Genomic DNA, 19,462 nt, shown 5'->3' on the forward strand with positions numbered 1-19,462 from the left:
TAAAAAGTATGCTTAGAGTACAGAGCCTTCTATCGAAATTTCGACTTTCGGATGGTTTCATGAATATTATGATATTCCCAAATAAACAAAAAGACAATTTTTTTTTGTTCGGATTCTTTTTTGCTTTGATAGTACGTACACTAAAATTACGAAGGTGTACGTACTATCGAGGTATGCCTGTAGTTTTGTTTTCATGGCTTGTTATGATTCTAAGAGGTTTTTGCCTCTCTTTTATCGTTGTTCGTTTTCTATTGAGAGCGATTTCTGCAAACCCTGTCAAAATGTCGAATAGACAAAACGTCGAAAGGGACAAAAGGTCGAAACGACAAAAAGTCGAAAGAACAAAAGGTCAAAAGGGAAAAATGGTCGAAAGGGACAATAGTCGAAAATCACAAAAGGTAGATCAAGAACAAATTGATAACAAGTTGGATGTATTCCAAAGGAATTTGTGAAATTCATTTAACTTCAAGCAGAAGTAATACACTTATATCAATAATCAAAGTTAGAGAGAGTAAATTTTCAAAGAAAGAGAAATTACTATGAAACAATCTTATGAAAAACTAAATAGTTCTTTTAGAGATAAAAAGATTCTTGATTTAAGAAATAAATTAAACTTGTATTGTGCGAGATTGATTCTCTCCGTTTCAGCTTCTTGTCTATTTCGACCTTTTGTCACGTTCGACGTTCTGTCCTTCGACCTTTTGTCCCGTTCGACGTTTTGTTCTTTCGACCTTTTGTCCTTTTCGACCATTTGTCTTTCGACCTTTTGTCTTTCGACCTTTTGTCCTTTCGACCCTTTGTCACTGACCCGTGCCAAGAAAGTTTCCAATCCGAAAACATCCTAGACCTGACTGAGAATCGAACTCGCCATTTCCGGATTGTCAATCCTACGCCTTTGCTAGCAAGGCCACTTGTGACCCCAGCATCATGATATACGAATGCAAAAACGGTAACTTGGTTTAGAAACCTCACAATTTATAACTGTGGAAGTGGTGAAGAAACACTAAGCTGCGAGGCGGCAATGTTCCTGTGGAAAATGTAATGCCAATAAGAAGAAGAAAGTTACAATCAAGTGGTGGAGTTAAATGGGATAGTACTAACTCATCTAATGACAAGTGCAATAATTTTCGTTAAGATAGATACAGACTTTTGGAAAAAAATCGATCGATTGTAATATGTTTTGTTATAAAATGACTATATACTTTTATTATCATTTCCATCAAATCAAATGACTATATACTTTTATTATCAAAGCTCTCATAGATGTGCAAAATGTATCCAAATATGTAGCACGCGTGCTACCAAAGAATTCATCGTCTTACTTCACCAAGTGGTAGTTGAAAAATATCCAAAGCGGTACTAGTTATCGGTTTAACTTAAGCGACTTTCTGATGCTGATTTTTGGGTAAAACTTTTCGATTGTTCTTGTATGTACTCATCTCTAGTGTTAATTTCTGATATGCTACACTATTTTGAGTTCTGTGAAGAACAGCTCCTGTCAAATTATAGCTTCCACCCTAATTTATGTATTGCCATATTTTCAATTTCCCATGGAGAGTTTATTTTGCTTTCTCGGGCTTGTTACTTGATAGCTTCTACACTTTATTCCATGTGCTCTGCCTTTTCACACATGACATATTTTTTACAACTTAATTGCATGATTGTCGGGAATTGTGCAATAAAAATTCTCGGGTACTTATTCAAAAGGACGTGTGTGATTTTGTAAACAAAGATCCAAACATCGATTTGTCCAATCTGGTGGCACTCCCACGCAAACCATCACCACAGACAGGTAGGGGAAGCCTGCGGCTATATATTGGTGGTGTTGGTTTGCGTGGGAGTGCCACCAGATTGGACAAATCGACGTTTGGATCTTTGTTTACAAAATCGCATACGTCCTTTTGAATAAGTACCCGAGAATTGCATTTGATTTTGACTCTATGCAATTAAACATTTATACTGCTTTTCATACGAACGTCATTTTGAGTCAGTTGGTTTTTTTTTTACGATGACGCGCTTCATTATGTACACATTATACTTCGATGCCGTCATATGAGTATAGTAAAAATCGATTAAATTCGTATGCATTCAGTTTGTCATCTCTTTTCGCAAGCATCGTTTGCTGCATTTCGTTGGGTTAGCTTTCCTGTCTCACTAACAAGCAATTTCCTGCAGAAAACCAAAATCTGCACCAAAAAAGCGACATTACATTTTTTTTTCGTTTTCTATTTTTTACCAAAGTTGTGCGGACATACTGACCTCGGTGTGCTTGCTTTTTCTACAGAATTAAATTTGCGTTCTCTTCCACAAGTTAATCTGCTTAGCAGCTAAATAGCGTTTCTGTGTACATTGTACGGGTCATTGAAGTGAATGAAGTAGACATTTAGGTGTTTGGCTACACGAGATACAAATCAAAGGGACATTTTTAAAACGCTGATCTGTTTTCATGACCGATGATTCAATCGTTCATTTGTCGAATATGATAGCACACATACGGTCTACGATTGTGGTATTATTTAAGCATTAAAAATTCTGTTTTTTACCCAAGTAAGTACGGCACAGTAGCGCCTGGTTTTGATGTGACGAGTGCAAATTGAGTTACAATTGATCCGCTATTTTCCCAAAATCATATTTTTGACAACTGGGGATCGAATCGGATACTATTCAATGCTTCAGTAAACTCACTGTTTTGAAGTTCGCTTAAATCACCGGCTCTTGACGAGCTTTGTTTCCTCAAACGTTTTTGATTTCACAGAGCCGTTAATTATTCACGCTGTCATTCATACGTTGTCAAGAACATTCTGACCACCATTATGGTTCGTGTAGGAACGAATGGTGCAATACGCATTTGTTGTTAAAAGTACTAAACCAGTAAAAAGACACGCTTGTGCATTGTAACGTTTGCTGTGTTATAGTCAAAAACAAAAACTCATATGAGTTCGAATTGGATCCTTATTAAATGTCATGATGTTCCGATTATTGTTTGAATACTATCATAGTTTTAAAACTTCAAATATCAGTATTTTGACCGTTCCAGGACTCTGTTTAAAAAAAATAAATCATGAACTGAACAATTTATTGAAATGATTGAATTTCAGGGGAAATCAAGACCTTTTCTCAATCAGTCTATTACAACTTGATAATGAATAACTGGTACTGAATTGTAGTTACTGAAATAAGGTACACCGGGGCAAGTTGAAACGGTTTTTTCAAAGTTGAACTTTGAAGGGCTGTAAAAAAATCACCCTTTGATAAATTTTGAATCCGTTTGCGGTGTTTGCTAGTTCGGCCCAAAGATTATGCATAAAAAATAAGATACCTTACCAAAGTTTTTTATAAATATTTTGTATACTGAAATTATTTTTTATATGCATTGTTTCAACTTGCCCCACACATCGGGGCAAGTTGAAACACACCTCTATATACAGATATTAGCTGATTTTGCCGTATTAACAACGAAATATATGTACTCAGTGAGACTCAAGATGCACGAGGTTGTAAAGGTGACTATATTGCCAAGATTCGCAAGAGTCCTATGGGAATTTTTGATGGTTTTGATTTTCTTTCAGAAATTATCTCAAAACTGTCTCCCAACACTAAAAATTTATCAGACTGGTTTCCTCCTACCAGTGACCACTAGGATTACTTTTCAGGATGGTTCATTATTTGGTTCAATTGAATTGTACGTTTGATAATTCGGTTGGAGCTCTTCATAAATTCACATTAATCAACCAGTGTATCTATCATGAACTCTTCGATTCGAGAAAGAGGGTGCTAAAAGTGAAAGGTGTAGGTAACGAAATGTTTATAATCGTCATGTTTTATTTTTTGAAACAAGGTGCACATGTCGAGAAAAAGTAGAATAAGAATCTCAATACTAGACCGTGTAGTTTAACCATGACCCCTTTACATTATATTCTTTAGTAAAGATTGTAGGAGGGTTGTTTTCATGACGGAATGGGCGGAAATTTATTGAATTTATTTTCAGAAGTTTGGACCATTTTATTAATTTATGTTCTCCGAATGTATTTACGGATCATGTTGAATTCTTTTAAAAATATTAGTTTTTACTTCGAGGTTACGTTTTAACTCATTGTTTCAACTTGCCCCGCAGCATGCATTTCTATTTGCCCCGATGGGTTAAATATGCGGAGCAATTCCAAACGACCACATTCCAAAAATTAAAACCGTTCTTCCATTGGATTTCCATAATCATTATGCTTATTCGCTATTGAATGATTACCTGCCATGCAAATTTGATGAAAAAACTCTTCCCATCATCATCTCGAGGCCTGTTTCATTGGCACGTCAAAAAGTTGGTTTGGATTTTGCAAAGTGCTAAAAATGAACAATGACATGGATTGCTTTTAGTAGCTGCAATCTTCCGAGAATGGCAGTCGGAAGGTCCGTCAAGGGGAGTAGTTTGTTGAAAAAAATAATCAGGGCATTTGGTCATTTCCGATATAAATTACAGCTTCCGTTTCAACTTACCCCGCATTTCAACTTGCCCCGGTGTACCTTATTCGCTAAGAAATGTATCTACTATGAACGATCTCAGCAGTGACTTTTATTTTGCACATTTTGCACTATTGGTGCGCATTTTACACCATTCTTTCCTATATAACATAGAACGTAAATTACGCGCCCCCAAAATTGCGCTGAAGCTCTCTGAATGGGCCGGTAACCATGGCGGGAAGTACAAAGAACTGGTAATTGAATGCGATCGTTTCCGAAATCGGTTGAATTGGGCGGGCATCGTTTGCGACGACCCGTTCATGGTGATGACGTACCTACCGGAATTCGAAGAAGTCGCACCTCAAACTCTGAACGGAAACGCAAAAGAGAGAAGTCCAACAAATTTATACAGTTCGGAAATAAAATAATATAATAAAGAAATAAATTCCATTTTTTCTGCAAACGAGCGCTATGGAGGCGAAGAACGGAAAATCAACCCAAGTCAACCAACCTCGAATCGTCACGGTTAGAGAGAGGGTGGTGACGAAAAACGTCTGAAAAGGAAAAACAGACACCTTTGAATGCTTTACCGGACGATCGAACGGCGTAGAGAGTGAAAGGGGGCAGACGGTGTCGACTTCGATAGCATAAACATAAAAATAAAGCACCCGGACAAAAGCGACAAACATCTTTTCTATGCGGTTTTGCAGGGAAGACCAACAGCAACGACGACAGCAGCAACAGCAACAGCAGTTCTGATATCAAAGCTACGATAAGTGACAAACAGCTGCGGGAAAATGGCAACGAAAACAACAGTAATCGTTTTAGTGTCGCTATTGATTGGTAAGTAAAAGAAACATTTTTTTAATAGCTGTAATGCTTCACCTGGTGTGTTGAGAGTTCCTTGGAAATCTGTTTGGAAAACAGCATAGTTTTTGCGGATTTTTTTCCTTACATTAGATCGATTATTTTGTTTGTAAGGGACTGTATTTCTTCACGTGTTTATTTAGTTGTAAAGTTGTAAAAACTACATTCCGAAGAAAGGATAATAATAATCATTAAATTTTGACTAAACTGTTTTCATTCATATTTTCAAACATGCTTTTTATGAAAACTCAGGATTGATGAAATAGAAATGCAACCCTTAGATCAATTAGTGCGGTCATCTGCACGAGGTGTCTATTATGCCCCCGATATATATTTCACATATGATTCATATCATAAAAAATGTCTTCTTAGTACGACGAAGGTCAAGTCTGCACCAGGACTTCAATTTGTTTAAACCGTCTGAATAGTTCAGTGTTTCGAGTGAGTTATAAATGATTGCATCACATCGACAAATCTGGGTCAGCTGTGATTTCATGTAGCTTGTTTCTATTGGATCACTCTGGGGGCTTACCTTTCGCCGTGAAACAACCACTACCTAAATATAACAGAGAAACATCGGTCAGGATACCCTCTGGCTATTATAGCTGGAATCAGCTAACCAACCAACCAGCCAACCAACAAACCGACCGGGATCCCCCGACGTTCGTTCATTCACGTAACCATTTCCATCGGTCCGTGATATGGTTGGTATCGTGTTAGAATGGCACAACTCGTTTTTCGGTGTGGATGGCAAAAATAGCCTCATTCTACTACCTAATCAAAATGAATGACCATTTCAAACCATTTTTAATTTATTGATCAGTAAAATAAAAATAATATAAACTTTTAGACGTATGCTAATTGACATTTGAAATCGCCGTTTCTAGAATCTTACAAAATTCGGGTTGTGCCAGTATTGCACAAAACGACGGTATTCGCCCTTTGGGGGCCAACCGAAGTAAATCTCATCAAGTGCTTCGATTTACCCGTCTCGGTGGCCAATCGTCTTCTGTTGACGGCCTTTTCCAAACCGATGTGCAGGTTTACTGAAAACGTTTCCTTCACCTGTGCGCGATTGGGCTGCGGTCAAACGGCGGTGTACACTTCTTGCCTCGTTTGTTTGATTGCAGCCGAAGGTGTTCAAATCGTCGACACAACCTGCGCTAACAATAGAATTAAGTTGGGGGAGCAGGGATTTTGAAGCATAAGGATGTAATGCTTAACGTGGAAATCAAATGTAAAGACAATTATATAGCAAGGATCCTTAATCTTCTAATAATAAATTCAGACAGATTTCAAAATATATTCTATTCAAATATTTATTACTTGATACTACGTGAAGTCTGTTCAATACAAAATTCCATGCATAAAAGATGCAAGAAATTCTTGCCCAGAATAAAACAAAATGCTGCTAATCACCATTCTCTCTTATATTAACGAAGAGAAATTCTAAAACATATTATTAATCTTTGTTATTGTTTCATTCGAACTTGTTTACTATTTTGGAATATTTACTATTTCAATGGTGACGGCATTTACATCTTAATCAAACACTTAAACAATTTAAGAAGGATCACTTTTCTGATTGTGTAAGAACTGGTGGGAAACGCTTGGTTTCTCGTTTAAATAATTTATGTTTCAACAAGCAGTACCAACTTCGGGTGCAAAAGCATGCGTTAAATAGCAACAAACATTAATTAGTGAACAAGAAAACAAGGGAAGTAACAGCCAATTGAACGCCTCATGGCTATTGGTTGACATTGTAAGCATAAACAGAATACGAATCTTGAAGAAGTATAGCATTATCTGATTAATATATTTTTCTATAAGCATGCTGAAGCCCAGGCCTTTCGTAGCTAATGGAAATTTTCAAGAAAATTTCTCTGGGTGTGTTTGATCGTGGCTTATCGCTAGACTACACTATGGCCACCGGAATTATGGATGTTGAATAATTTGTACTTGTTTCCGTTGACTTGGCAGACCTTGACACTTGTCCGGCGTGTTTAGCACGTCATAAGTTCTAGGGCTGCGTGGAGATGATTCGATCGTTGATTTTTTTCTGGCCAACCGGTATAGGTCGACTCTAAATCATCGACGATCGATTGCCAATGGCTTTTGACAGGGTGATCAGTGTATCTTTCGTCCCGGCAAACTTGTGTTGTTGTGAAAACTCATGTGAATATGTACATTATGTGGAAGATATTGATTTGAAAAATGTATTGGAGGTAACCACTTTCCCTTCGATGGGACTCGAAACTACGACCCTCAGTACGCTAGACTGGTGCTTTAACCAACTAAGCTACGAAGGACCTCCGTCGGCCTTCGGAACTTAGTGGCTACTGAATAAGCTCGAGATTTCCAAATTGGACGCATAGTCAAATCACTCGCAATCCATTTTCACATGTGTGGTTACCTCCAATACATTTTTCAAATAAATATCTTCCACATAATGTACATATTCACATATGAGTTTTCACAACATTGTAAATTAATGTCCTAGTCGGGTGGTTTAATTCCCGGTAATAAGTAATTAACTTTGGGGCCCTCCTTAGCCGTGCGGTAAGACGCGTGGTTACAAAGCAAGACCATGCTGAGGGTGGCTGGGTTCGGTTCCCGGTGCCGGTCTAGACAATTTTCGGATTGAAAATTTCCTGACTTCCCTGGGCATAAAAGTATCATCGTGTTAGCCTCATGATGTACGAATGCAAAAATGGTAACTTGGCTTAGAAACCTCGCAGTTAATTGTGGAAGTACTTAATGAACACTTAGCTGCGAGACGGCTCTGTCAGAGTGTGGGGATGCAATGCCAATAAGAAGAAGAAGAAGAAGAAGAAGAAGACAAAGAAGAAGAAGAAGAAGAAGAAGAAGAAGAAGAAGAAGAAGAAGAAGGCAATTAACTTTGATTGAACCAAAATTGTGTTGACGAAATGTCCTAAGGTCAAATCTTGCGTAATAATAGTTGTACAGTGCTAAAATTACAGTGGATTGTTCCACATAAGTAAGCAAATGATATTCCATTGCTTCAGTATTATGCAGCTCTTTCAGCTACTGCTCTTGAAAAGCTACTGGAAATGCACGTGGCATCCAAGATGGCCGATTTGTGACCGTATCACCTTAAACGAAATATTTCGCTATCGTGATCCGGATTTGGCTGTTGTCAATCTTGCCTGGAGGCAAGAACGCGTTCGTAGAGAAAACGATACTATTGTTCGCAAAACCAGACCAGGAAAAAAGCTACGTGGTGTGACTGAGCCACACAAAGATCCGAAAACCTGACTCACTACGGTAGAGCTTTCCTCTCAAACTTGCGATGCATCAAACTTATTTATTTTGAAAGTCATGTTCAAATGATGAATTTTTGAGAGTTTTTGAAAACAGTGACAAGGTCCGGAAGTTCTCCTGGGAAAGTGATAACATCGGGGAGTCGCCAGGTTTCGATTTGGTCTGAAACCCACCTTGCAACATCTTAAACTCCATGTTTTCACAAATGATGATGATGATGATGATGATGATTATGATCATGATCGCCAGTTTCAGATTAGCTCTGAAACTCATTCTGCGTAGTACTTATCCTCATGATTCTACAAATTGAACTCAACAGAGGACTTTTTATTAGAATTTTCGATTATCTCCGAAACCGATTTCACAACATTTTGAGCGCTTTTGGTGGCCTCCTCTGGAGATCCTCCCTGAGTCAAGTTTTTCTGGAAGATTACTTCTAAAATTCACCTCGCGACCACTTCCTGATTTTTTTTAATACTTTAGTTTCGTGAATTCGGATACAGGGATCAGTTTTTCACTCTAGTGGAATCAAGTCGTAGTGGGCACTTGGCGAAAAGGAGGGGGCTTAAAAAGGAGCCACTCTCAAGCCTGCTCTAAGGACTTTCCCAATGCAAGGTTTATTATTATGAATTAAATTGAATAAACACAAGTCGCTGGACAAAACGTGATAGGGTTACCATCTATCCGAAAACCAGTCCTCTTCTTCCGATTGTCCTACCTACAGTATGTGTAACACACTATCTGCCGATGAAGGTGTGGTAAGTGGCGTTTTAAGCTCTTATTAATCGGGTTTCAATGACCGGAAAGTAAACTAAGTGCGCGACTGATTGTGTGCTGAGTTCTGGAGGTGAAGAAACGCCAATTTAGGTGAGACCTATCGTTAGACTATAGTGCTCGAAGCTCTATGTTGGTTGACCATCAAATTTTATTAGAAAAACGCAGAACATTCTGGATTAAGCTTCGGACCATAGGACAGATTAAATCACCTTTGAAAATTCGAGTACATGTTTGCGAAAGCGTGAATCAAATGAAACAATTAATGTGGACGGGGAATACCTACGAGCAAATAGAAGGAGATTGTAGCTGGAGACGAATACCCCTTGCTGCTGGCCCTGAAGGGCTTTGAAAGCGTTTCGATTAAGTTGACTTTCCGGTATATCAGATGACTTTACGGAACGGAAATGGAGACGCGGAATACTTTAACATTTTTGTGATTGGAGATGGTGCGTTCCCTCAACTTGATGCACGGTTCTGAAAGTTGATGCATCCATAGACAGACGAGGCATTGTACGCATTTGCTGGCGGTCAAGCTAACTTCTACCGAGGCTGCCCAACGAAGGACGGAAATTGTGGCGGATTGTGCTTTAATACACATGCGTCCGAGTGTGTGGTGTCTCCGACGACGACCAATAGGATCTCGAGGAGCACACTTGTCATACACAAGTTTCTTTGTCTCATATGTGACCAAATCGAGTCACATTGGAGTTGCGGCAACCAAATTAGTCAGAACTGTGCTAACTGTGTAAACGTTGGGTGGTAGGAAGCGAAAGACCCCGTTCATGGTGACCACAAATAAGGTGACCGCCTAGACCCTTGGGGGCTCGCCAGTTTCCTCCTAGTAGATTCCGGAAGACCTTTTTCCGATGAAAATTTGAAATGATCGCTCCATAAGAATTTCCAAGAAATAAATCGCTTGTTTCACGATAATGCCTTTTCGCTGCAATACTGGTGGTGTCCAGGTACTATTGAACGTCTTCGAGCTGTCAGGGGATACCAAATCAACGTGTTTACCTTTCCCGAAGGTGTTCCGAAGGACGTTTAACAAATCCTGGGAAGGGGCTTATGCGGGAAGGAGAACCTTTTTGATCATCTCAATTCCATTTGGGCTTCCCGGTTCTCCTGGCGAGAGCAAATGACAACTCGGCGGAAGAGAAAGGTTGTTGAACGGGAAGTTCGACCATTCCAGCTGGATTTGGAAGTTCTCGAGTGAAAAGATCTGGTGGGAATGAACCTCTGGAATAGCCACTTACCGTGATAAGCAAGGCATTCAGGGAGTACTTTGGAAACATCCGGAGGGTGGGATATGGTGCGGCCTTCAATGTCAACGTGTGAGAAAACATGGGCGTAGCCAGGATTTCGAGAAGGGGAGGGGGCAACTTTTTTGGTCTTCTAAATCGTAGATTTATAGTAGTTTTATAAAAACACATGAATATTAATACATGAAACCAAATCCAAACCAAATCGAAACAATAATGATTAAAACAATAATGGATTTAAAAATGCGTGATTTATTGCTCATCAGATATTTTTAAATAAAGTGAGAAAAATATTAACGAACTTAGTATTCAGAAAGAATATTAAATCGGCTTTAACAATTATTATAAAAATCCTGCATTCTTTCATAAGTTTAAGAAAACTAGAACCATACATCTGAATTTCTAAACAAGTCCTCTCTGGAATAATATTTATTATAAAATAGGCAGAAAAATCAATATGCAAGCTTTCTCCAGGAATTCCTTCGACAATTGCTCCTGGCATTCTATCCGAAATTCTATCAGGGATTCTTTAGGAATGCCTCCAGCAACTTCTTCAACAGTGTCTGCAGGAATTCCACCATAAATTTTGCCGGTAATTGATCCGAAAATTCCACCATTATTTACTCCAAGGAAATCTTCACGAACTTCTTTATAAGTTCTGCAGAATTCCCTGTAATAATTCAAATAATTTCGTGCTGTTTCCCATAATTTTTAGGAATAAGAATATTCCGTGGAAATTCCGCAGAATTGCCAGTAAACATTCCTGAGAATTTCACGAAAACTTTTCGAATTTCTTGTGTAAATTCCATAAAATTTTCCGTGAATTGTTTCGAATAATTTCTTGTGAAAATTTCAAAGAATTTCTTCAGGAATACCACCGGGAATTTATACAGAAATTATACCGAAAATGAAATCAACAATGGAATTTTCGGAGGAATTTCTAGATTAATTCGCAATGAAATCCTGAAAGAATTCCGGTGGAAACTTCAAGATTTCCACTGGAAGATCCTCCAGGAGTTTCTCCGAAAATTCCTCCTGGAATTCTTACAGGATTTTCACCGGCATTTCCACCAAGAATTTCTCTAGGATTTCCTTCGAGAATTATTCCGGTAGTTCTATCGGCAGTTTCGGAATTTCGGCAGAATTGGGGAATTTCGGCAGCATTGGAATTTATTTAGGCTTCTTTAGGAATTTCTATAGATTTTCCACCAGAAGCTCCTCCGAGAATTTCTCTGCGAGCTCCTCAGGGAATTCTCCGGGAGGTTCTCTGGTGATGATGATGGTCCAGCTACAAACCCCAACAAAGGTTTCAGCTAGACGAGATTTGTCTATAAGATGAATTCTCTTGTTTCCGAGAATGCTTCTGGTAGTTTCCCCGGGGTTCCTTTGATAATTCTCCCGGGAGTTTCTTCAGAAATTCTTCCAGAAAATTCCTTCGAGAGTTCCTCCGGGAATTCCACCAGCAATTCATCCGGGAGTTTCTCCGGAAATTCCTTCCAGAAGCTATTCCAGGAAATTATTCAGGATTTTTTCAGGAAATCATTTAGGTTTTCTTTAGAAATTAAGCTGGAAATTCCTCCCGAAGTTCTTCCGATAGTTTCTCTGGGAGCTCATCCGGGAGGTCCTCTAGGAATTCTTCTAGGAGTTCCTTCTGAAATTCCTCCTGGAGTTCTTATGGGAGATCTTACAGGAGCTCCTCCGGCAGTTCCTTTGGGAATTCTTCCGGGAGATCCACCAGCAGTTTCTACGAGAATCTCTCCTGGAGTTTCACCTACAGTTCCTCCGGGTGTTTTTCTGAAAAGGAACTCCCGGAGGAACTCCCAGAGTAATTTCCGGAGGAACTCCCGGGGGATTTTCTATAGGAATTTCCGGAGAAATTATCAGAGGAATTATCGGAGGAACTGCCGGTGGAACTTGTGGAGGAATTTATTGAAAAACTACAGGAAGAATTTCCGGAAGAAATCCTGGAGGAACTATCGTAAGAATTCTAGGATGAACTTCCAAAGGAACTTCCGTAAGAATTCCAGGAGGAACTCCTGGAAGAATTCTTAAAAGAACCTCCTGGAGGAATTCCCGTAAGAACTCCCAGAGAAATTCTCCGAGGAACTTCTGGAGGAATTTGTAGATAAATGCCTAAAAAAAATTCTAAATGAATTCCTGGAAGAAAGCCTGATTGAATTCCCGAAGAAACTACTGGAACTTCAGATGAACATCCGGTGGAATACCCTAGAGGAAGAGAAAAAATATTTCTGAAGGAACTTACAAAATCCTATTTCCCGCGAAATTTCTGCCAAATATCGTCCAGGAATTCCCTGTAAAGTTCCTGGAGGTATTACCGGAGAATTTCTTGGAAAACTCCTGGAAGAACTCCCGGAGAAATTTCTGGAAGAACTCTTGGCAGATGTCCGAGTAAATTCCGAGTGAAGTCCGGAAGGAATTCTAGTACACCTCCGCGGAAAATCTCCCGAAGAAATTCCTGAAGGAATTCCTGGAGAAGTACCTGAAGAAACTCCCGAAAAAATACCTGTAAGAATTTCTGGGGAAATTCATGAAGATATTTCTAGAGGATTTCTTGAAGGATATTCTGAAGTAATTGCGAAAAGAATTCCAGATTGGAACGCTAGATATGATTTCGCTATTGAATGTTTGGAGGTAATCCCGGAAAATTTCCTGGAAGTAATCCCGTAGGAATTAAAGGAAGAGTTCCGAGAGGAATGCTCGGAGAAGTTCCTAGAAGAATTTCCGAAGGAATTTCTTATAGATTTACAAGTGAAATTATGGAGCTAAGTCGGAGGATTTCCGTCATAAATTTTTGATGAAACTTCTGGTAGAATTTTGGGAAGAAATTCCGTATGTATTCTTGACGGAACTCTCGAATGCATGCCTGAAGGAAATGCCGGATTCTTCCTGAAGAGAGAATAGCCGAAGAAATATCTAGAAGTAAATCTTGGAGAGAAGAAAAGATATTTTCAAGGAATTTCCTCGTGAATTTCCTAAAAAAAATTAGTGGGGGGTTTCTAGATAAGGAGGAATTAAAATTACATGAGAAGGATTTTCGAACGACTTTCAGAGGAATTTAGAAGTTCCCAGGGGAGCTTCTAGAAGGATTTCAAGGAGAATTTTTGAGCCCGAAATGTTTCGAGTTGTTTTGAACTTTCATATATTATGGATCCTGGATGCCCTAATAAGTTTTGGGAATTTTTTGAATTTCAACCACCTATTTCTGTATATGATTGGTTCGTAAATTTACAATTTAGGGGGGGGGGGGCGACGGCCACCCCCCTGCCCCCCCTTGGCTACGCCTTTGAGCGAAAAACTACGATTGCCATTGAGTATTTACTTTCCCCCACAGTTTGGCGGTGGGTTGGATCGAGTTGACGGAGTTGAGAAAGTCCTCCAATTGCTTTCTCTTGGATTTTTGGATGACGGCACGGCAAACATAATGTTTTTCCTCTATATGTTTGCAATCCATTTACGTCTCTTTCACTGCCGGAGATCTAGTTCCGTAACAAAAGTGTTTAGTTTTTATTTTATTTTGAATTTTATCCAGAAACGCTTCTAAAGCTAGTACTGCTCAAGATGGGTTCCGAAGTTAATCAAGAAATGGTCACTTTTCTGTGAAACTCTTTGGTTACAGGAAGGCTTCTGTACGCAACTAATATTACCAAAAGCACTAAAAAATCCCTTCGATGTGATTGATTACTGGAGTCATGAAATTTGATTTGCTACAGAATAGGTTTAAAAACTCTTTGAAAATTGATACGTCGTGAAACCCCCGCCATCGTCAAAAGCCCTGTTTTAGGGTTTTGTCAACTGATCCTGAAATAACCCAACTTTTTCTCATAGGGAACCACGCATATCGTTCCTACCAAACGGGTGTACTTTCCTAAACGGGAAACGATTGCACTTCAAGGGTAGGTCCTGGCGGTCACGCTTCTTCTAATCAACATGAACCGGCCTTTTCATTTTCTGCCGCTAGAATTGGTTAAGTTGTGTAGAGCTCAGCTGGTGATTGATTCACAGTCGAGACTTTATACGTGCGTATGAATCGAACTGGGAAAAGCTTGATCGGTAAGGATAGACATTTTTTCCGGTCGCGTTTGCTTTGGATTTGTTTATTATGAAGGTGTATGTCAGTCCTAAGTTGGGTAACTTTGGTGGGCTTCTCCATTATAACCAGCAAATGCGTTTGCGACCATGCCTGTCTCCACCAATTATCAGGACCGAACATCAAGTTAGATGAGCACTCTATCGCAAAACAGGAAGATCATTAAAGTTTTTAGGGCGTCGATCGATCGGGGATTAACTTTCCTAACAAAGATCAGCGGTCGAACAAGGGTAAACTTGTCCAAACTCCACAGCACCAAAATCGAGCGTTCCGTTTACGGATTGGCATTTCTATAATGATAGCAGACTTCCTTACAGCTTGGAGCTGCCTTGCCAACTGGAGCCTGAGCGACATCCTATCGCCAAACTTTAGCCAGTACGTGAAAGTTGCATCTAATCTACTAAACTCTGCCTGTGCAGTGGTAGGCATCTTGCCTGGCTATGACAAAACCGCCTCCTTCATAGGGAAAACAAATAGACTTCATCCAATTCTGCACAACTACGCAAGGTCAAAGAAACCATCGATCTATGAATTAATATGGTCGAATCTTCGGTATGGTAAAAATTTAAAAACCGCTAGTCAGTTCGGGGTTTGGACTTGTGCTACTTTAAACTAACAATGCTACGGTAACAGCTCAGTTCGAGAAGTAGATGGATTGGTCTAGAGTCTCCAGCAAAGAAAAAGGAAAGTTGAGTGGATTAACCTCCGGTTGAGTAAATTGGACTTGACAGTAGATACCGTTTGGTATGGGAGTAGAGCGCAGCAAATGGCATTCAACCCATACATTGCATTGTCTGTCAAATTCTACCGCTTCCAGTCGCCACCGTTCCGTTGCATTGCATTCTTGGCTCAAGGACAAGCTATTTCGCCTCCATTTATTTAAAATTAATTGCACCAAGCAATCTATTTTCTGGGATTTTTTGGTAGCACTGTGTGAGAGCATAAACTTAAAACAATCAAAAACGATGAAGACATAACAAGGACAATAAGATTAATCATTTGAAACATGGTTAAGATATTTGTTTCCAACAAAAAGTCAAAAGTGTATTTTGAGAAACATTTATGTGGTATGTATGTATATTGGTTATGTATTTTTACTGACACCGAATCCCTCAGCTGGAACATTGCTGCCTCAGCACTCAGCATCAAGCACTTCTTTTTACATCTACGAAATGTCATATCCAGTTTGCCAATTGAGATAGTTTCTCTATGTCCCTGGAAAGTGGTCTGTTTTATTGCCATAGTCTGTTTTATTGCCATGCGTTTGTCTCACCTAAAAAAATCATAGCAAGTAATTTCAGTATTCAAGATTTTTTGTAAATTTTTATTATTAACCGGATATTTTATCTACACATGTGGTGTAGAAAAAGTAGTGCGGTGTCATATATTAATCTACATTAAATATTGAAATTTGACCATTTTGAAAATATTCTACGCATTACTTGAACATCCTTCATATTTTCTAAGTTGGGTCATATGAGGTCTAACAGAGCCCTCACTTACATCAATGGTTTTTCTACGTACGACGTGTTATTAAGAGACCTGGTTTTCTATAATGGGCTTCAGGTCTGCTACATGTATAATATGCCACACCAGAGGGTTCTCCGCCAGCAGGAGCATGCTTTTCAAGTGAACAACACACTGGCTGAGAAAACTACTCGAGCGTGAAAAGGTTCGGCCGAGGGGGCTCGCACGAGTATCGTAATTCATTTTAACGATCCTTGTGTGTTAAGACACATGTCGGTCAGCGGGAAAAGAAATTGAAGTTGGAGCGATTATAAAGAGCGATCTTCCACAAAGAGCCGTACCTCATCTGTAATAAGTTAGTTATTATTTAAAAGAACCATATAAACATGATGGTACAAAGTAGATTTTATCGTGGTTATACCATCACTTTTTATGCAATTTCATGGTAACCAAAAATTGTTGCCGGAATGAATTGTGTATGCGGGTCACAGATTTACCTTTTACACAACAGAATTATGGCTGGATAAAAATAGAACTGAGGAAACCAATCAGAAACCGTCAGATAATAAATGGAATTTGGGGCATGTTTTTTTTATATTCTTAATTTTTTATACCTATCCGTTTGGGTGACCCGTTTTTCCATTCAGCATTCCATTTGAGTGCTGGTCATAAATTTGTTTAAAGGTACGAAGTTGTTATCTTTGAATCTTGAATTTAGATAGAGTCTGGGTATCTCGTATCGGTATCCAAATGTGCATAATGCTAGAGATAGGATTGGTTTGTGTAGTATAGAAATTCTTGTTTCTAACCTTTACTACTCAGCCCCATTTCAATTAAATCACTTCTCTCTGTTTATATGCAGTAGCGTGAGACGAATTGAATTCGATGCGGTGGTCACAAAATCTCGCGGATATATGTAACTCAGAGACGTCGATTACCTCTTTCAAGTGTCTGAGCTGAGTTCTTATTTTTGGTTTTAAATTTATTTTTTAAATTCATGAATATTGCAAAATATTCGACCCACTCGACTGGATCGGGAATCTAACCGGAAGACTTGGTGGCCATCGCAAAGAAATTCTTGTTTCTAACGCTACTGCAAGCATCCACCAATTTTTTTTTATCTAAAACAGCTATCCAATCCACAACCCTTGCATCTAATAGGAAGAAAATTTAAAAACTAATTTAACATTCTGGTCTCACTGTAGTATACTTATTTCGTATTTCATTATCAGAAGATATAATTACACATATTTGAAATTCTTACGAATTGTGATTAACACAATTCACCTAAATTATTATTAACTGACATGTTTCAATGAATTATCCTCAGATATAGAACACCAACCCTTATTTGTGTATAAACCCTCGAAAGAACATTGCGCCAATCCGTATAATAAGCCCTCCAACGCCAACGGAGGGATTTATTGTCCTTGTTAATCGGTTTTTCTACTTAACACGCCAAGAACCTTGAGACGTTTCCGCTCCAGCCATCTCGCTGTGAATAACACTCTTAAATGCTTATTCCTGAGACGTCCCCCAACTCACAACAACGCCCCTCGCTCGCAGCCAGCCGTAATGAGCCGGTCTGTTTCCCTAGAGCAAATTAAATTCATAATCCTTTTCCCGGGTAGGGCTTATAATTTTAATGAAAATTTAATATGACTTCCTAGCTGGTGGTATTCCGATTGCGTGGTGAGTGTGATGGAAAGAAACTGTGGGGCTGTCGCAATGCAAAACCGGAATTGTCGTCAACATACCTGACCTAGACGAGCATAAAGCGGAGAGTGGTTCAGGTCTGGAGACGAGAAATAGATTGTCGCTTCCCGGAGCGGAACAAAGTGTCTAGTTGTGAATGTTGGCTAGGTTTTGAATGCATTTGCATCAGTTACCACGCAACAATTTGGGGTGGTAATAGAAACCTGCTAAAATTTAAATGAATTCTAATAAGAGCTCTCCTGTCCTGTTGGGAATAGTTTACTTGGAGCAGGTGTCAGCTGTAATTCCTGCATTGCATAATATGCATACATACATGGCCCCTTCGTCGAGCTGTAAAATAGGAGCGCTGCTGGGTTTGTTTCTTTGTCATTTCGATGAAATTATCTTTATTTATATGAATGAAAAATAGCAAGTCGGCTGCCTTAAAATATAATTTTTCTCAATAAGTTCTATGTATGAAATTATTAAATTTTCTTATTGTCGCAAGGTGGATAACTTTTGTTAATATCTATATGCCTGTGTTTCTCGTACACTGAGTGTATGCATAGGCCCAACTCCAAAACTTAACTTTTAACAGAACTTCCGAATGCCCATGATGTTATACACACTGACTCCACTATCATAAGTCACACACTGATAAGGCTTGTTTGCGACAAAATTTAGACATCGATTAGCAACCATTCTGAATGACACCGTGAGAGGCTTTAATGAGGGTAGCATTAAGTTTATCGTAGCATAGTGGTAGATCTAGACGGGTAGCGTACTGAGAGGTGTGGATTCGATGCCACCTGAAGGCAGTGTATATTTTTGCTTATTTCATAGATATTCACCCACCCCCTTAAAACACAACAACAACATTATCCAGAAAATATAAGAGGATGAAGAACTGCCTGTCGGCTGATTGGATGGCCTCATATGCCCAATCTTTAAGAAATAACATATACTAGAGTGTGCCAATTACAGAGGTATCACCATTCTGAACTCGGCGTACAAAATTCTGTCGCTTATCCTATTTAACAAACTGAAACCGCATTAGGAGTCCGTCGTCGGCGAATATCAGGCAGGCTTTCGTGAGGGCTAATCAACGACGGATCAAATGTTTAGCCTGCGGATGATCCTTCAAAAACTTGCAGACTCACCATCTGTTCATTGATTTCAAAGCAGCATACGATTCAGTGAAAAGAAATTAACTTTGATAGATTATGTTCGAAAATGGTTTTCCGGCGAAACTGGATAGACTAATACGTGCAACGCTGGATGACTCGGAATCAAGTATTCGGATTGCAGACGAAGTGTCAACCTCGTTTGTGATCTTAGACGGACTGAAGCAGGGTGATGCACTTTCAAGTTTATTGTTCAACATTGCACTCGAGGGCGCTATTAAGAGATCTGGCGTGCAGAGGAACGGCAATATCATCACATGGTGGCATATGCTCATGAGCTTTGCGGACGACGTCATTAGAATCGATCGCAGAGCAGTAGGGGAGGCTTTTGTCTCACTGAAGAGGGAGACAACGAGGATACGCTTAAC

The 19,462-nt window shown here is 39.2% G+C and overlaps 1 protein-coding gene across 4 annotated transcripts in view; it reads left to right on the forward strand.

The window, feature by feature from the left end:
- LOC134220179 (protein obstructor-E-like) overlaps positions 1-19,462 on the forward strand; it is a 170,655-nt gene that overhangs the window by 14,247 nt on the left and 136,946 nt on the right. For all 4 annotated transcript variants that reach the window (XM_062699164.1, XM_062699166.1, XM_062699163.1 and 1 more), the window contains exon 2: positions 5,166-5,298. In XM_062699164.1, coding sequence (XP_062555148.1) covers positions 5,253-5,298 — 46 coding nt within the window. In that variant the 5' untranslated portion in view covers positions 5,166-5,252. The remainder of the gene's footprint in view (positions 1-5,165; positions 5,299-19,462) is intronic.

The sequence above is a fragment of the Armigeres subalbatus genome, chromosome 3 (genome assembly GCF_024139115.2).
Source record: "Armigeres subalbatus isolate Guangzhou_Male chromosome 3, GZ_Asu_2, whole genome shotgun sequence".
Lineage (NCBI taxonomy): Eukaryota > Metazoa > Arthropoda > Insecta > Diptera > Culicidae > Armigeres > Armigeres subalbatus.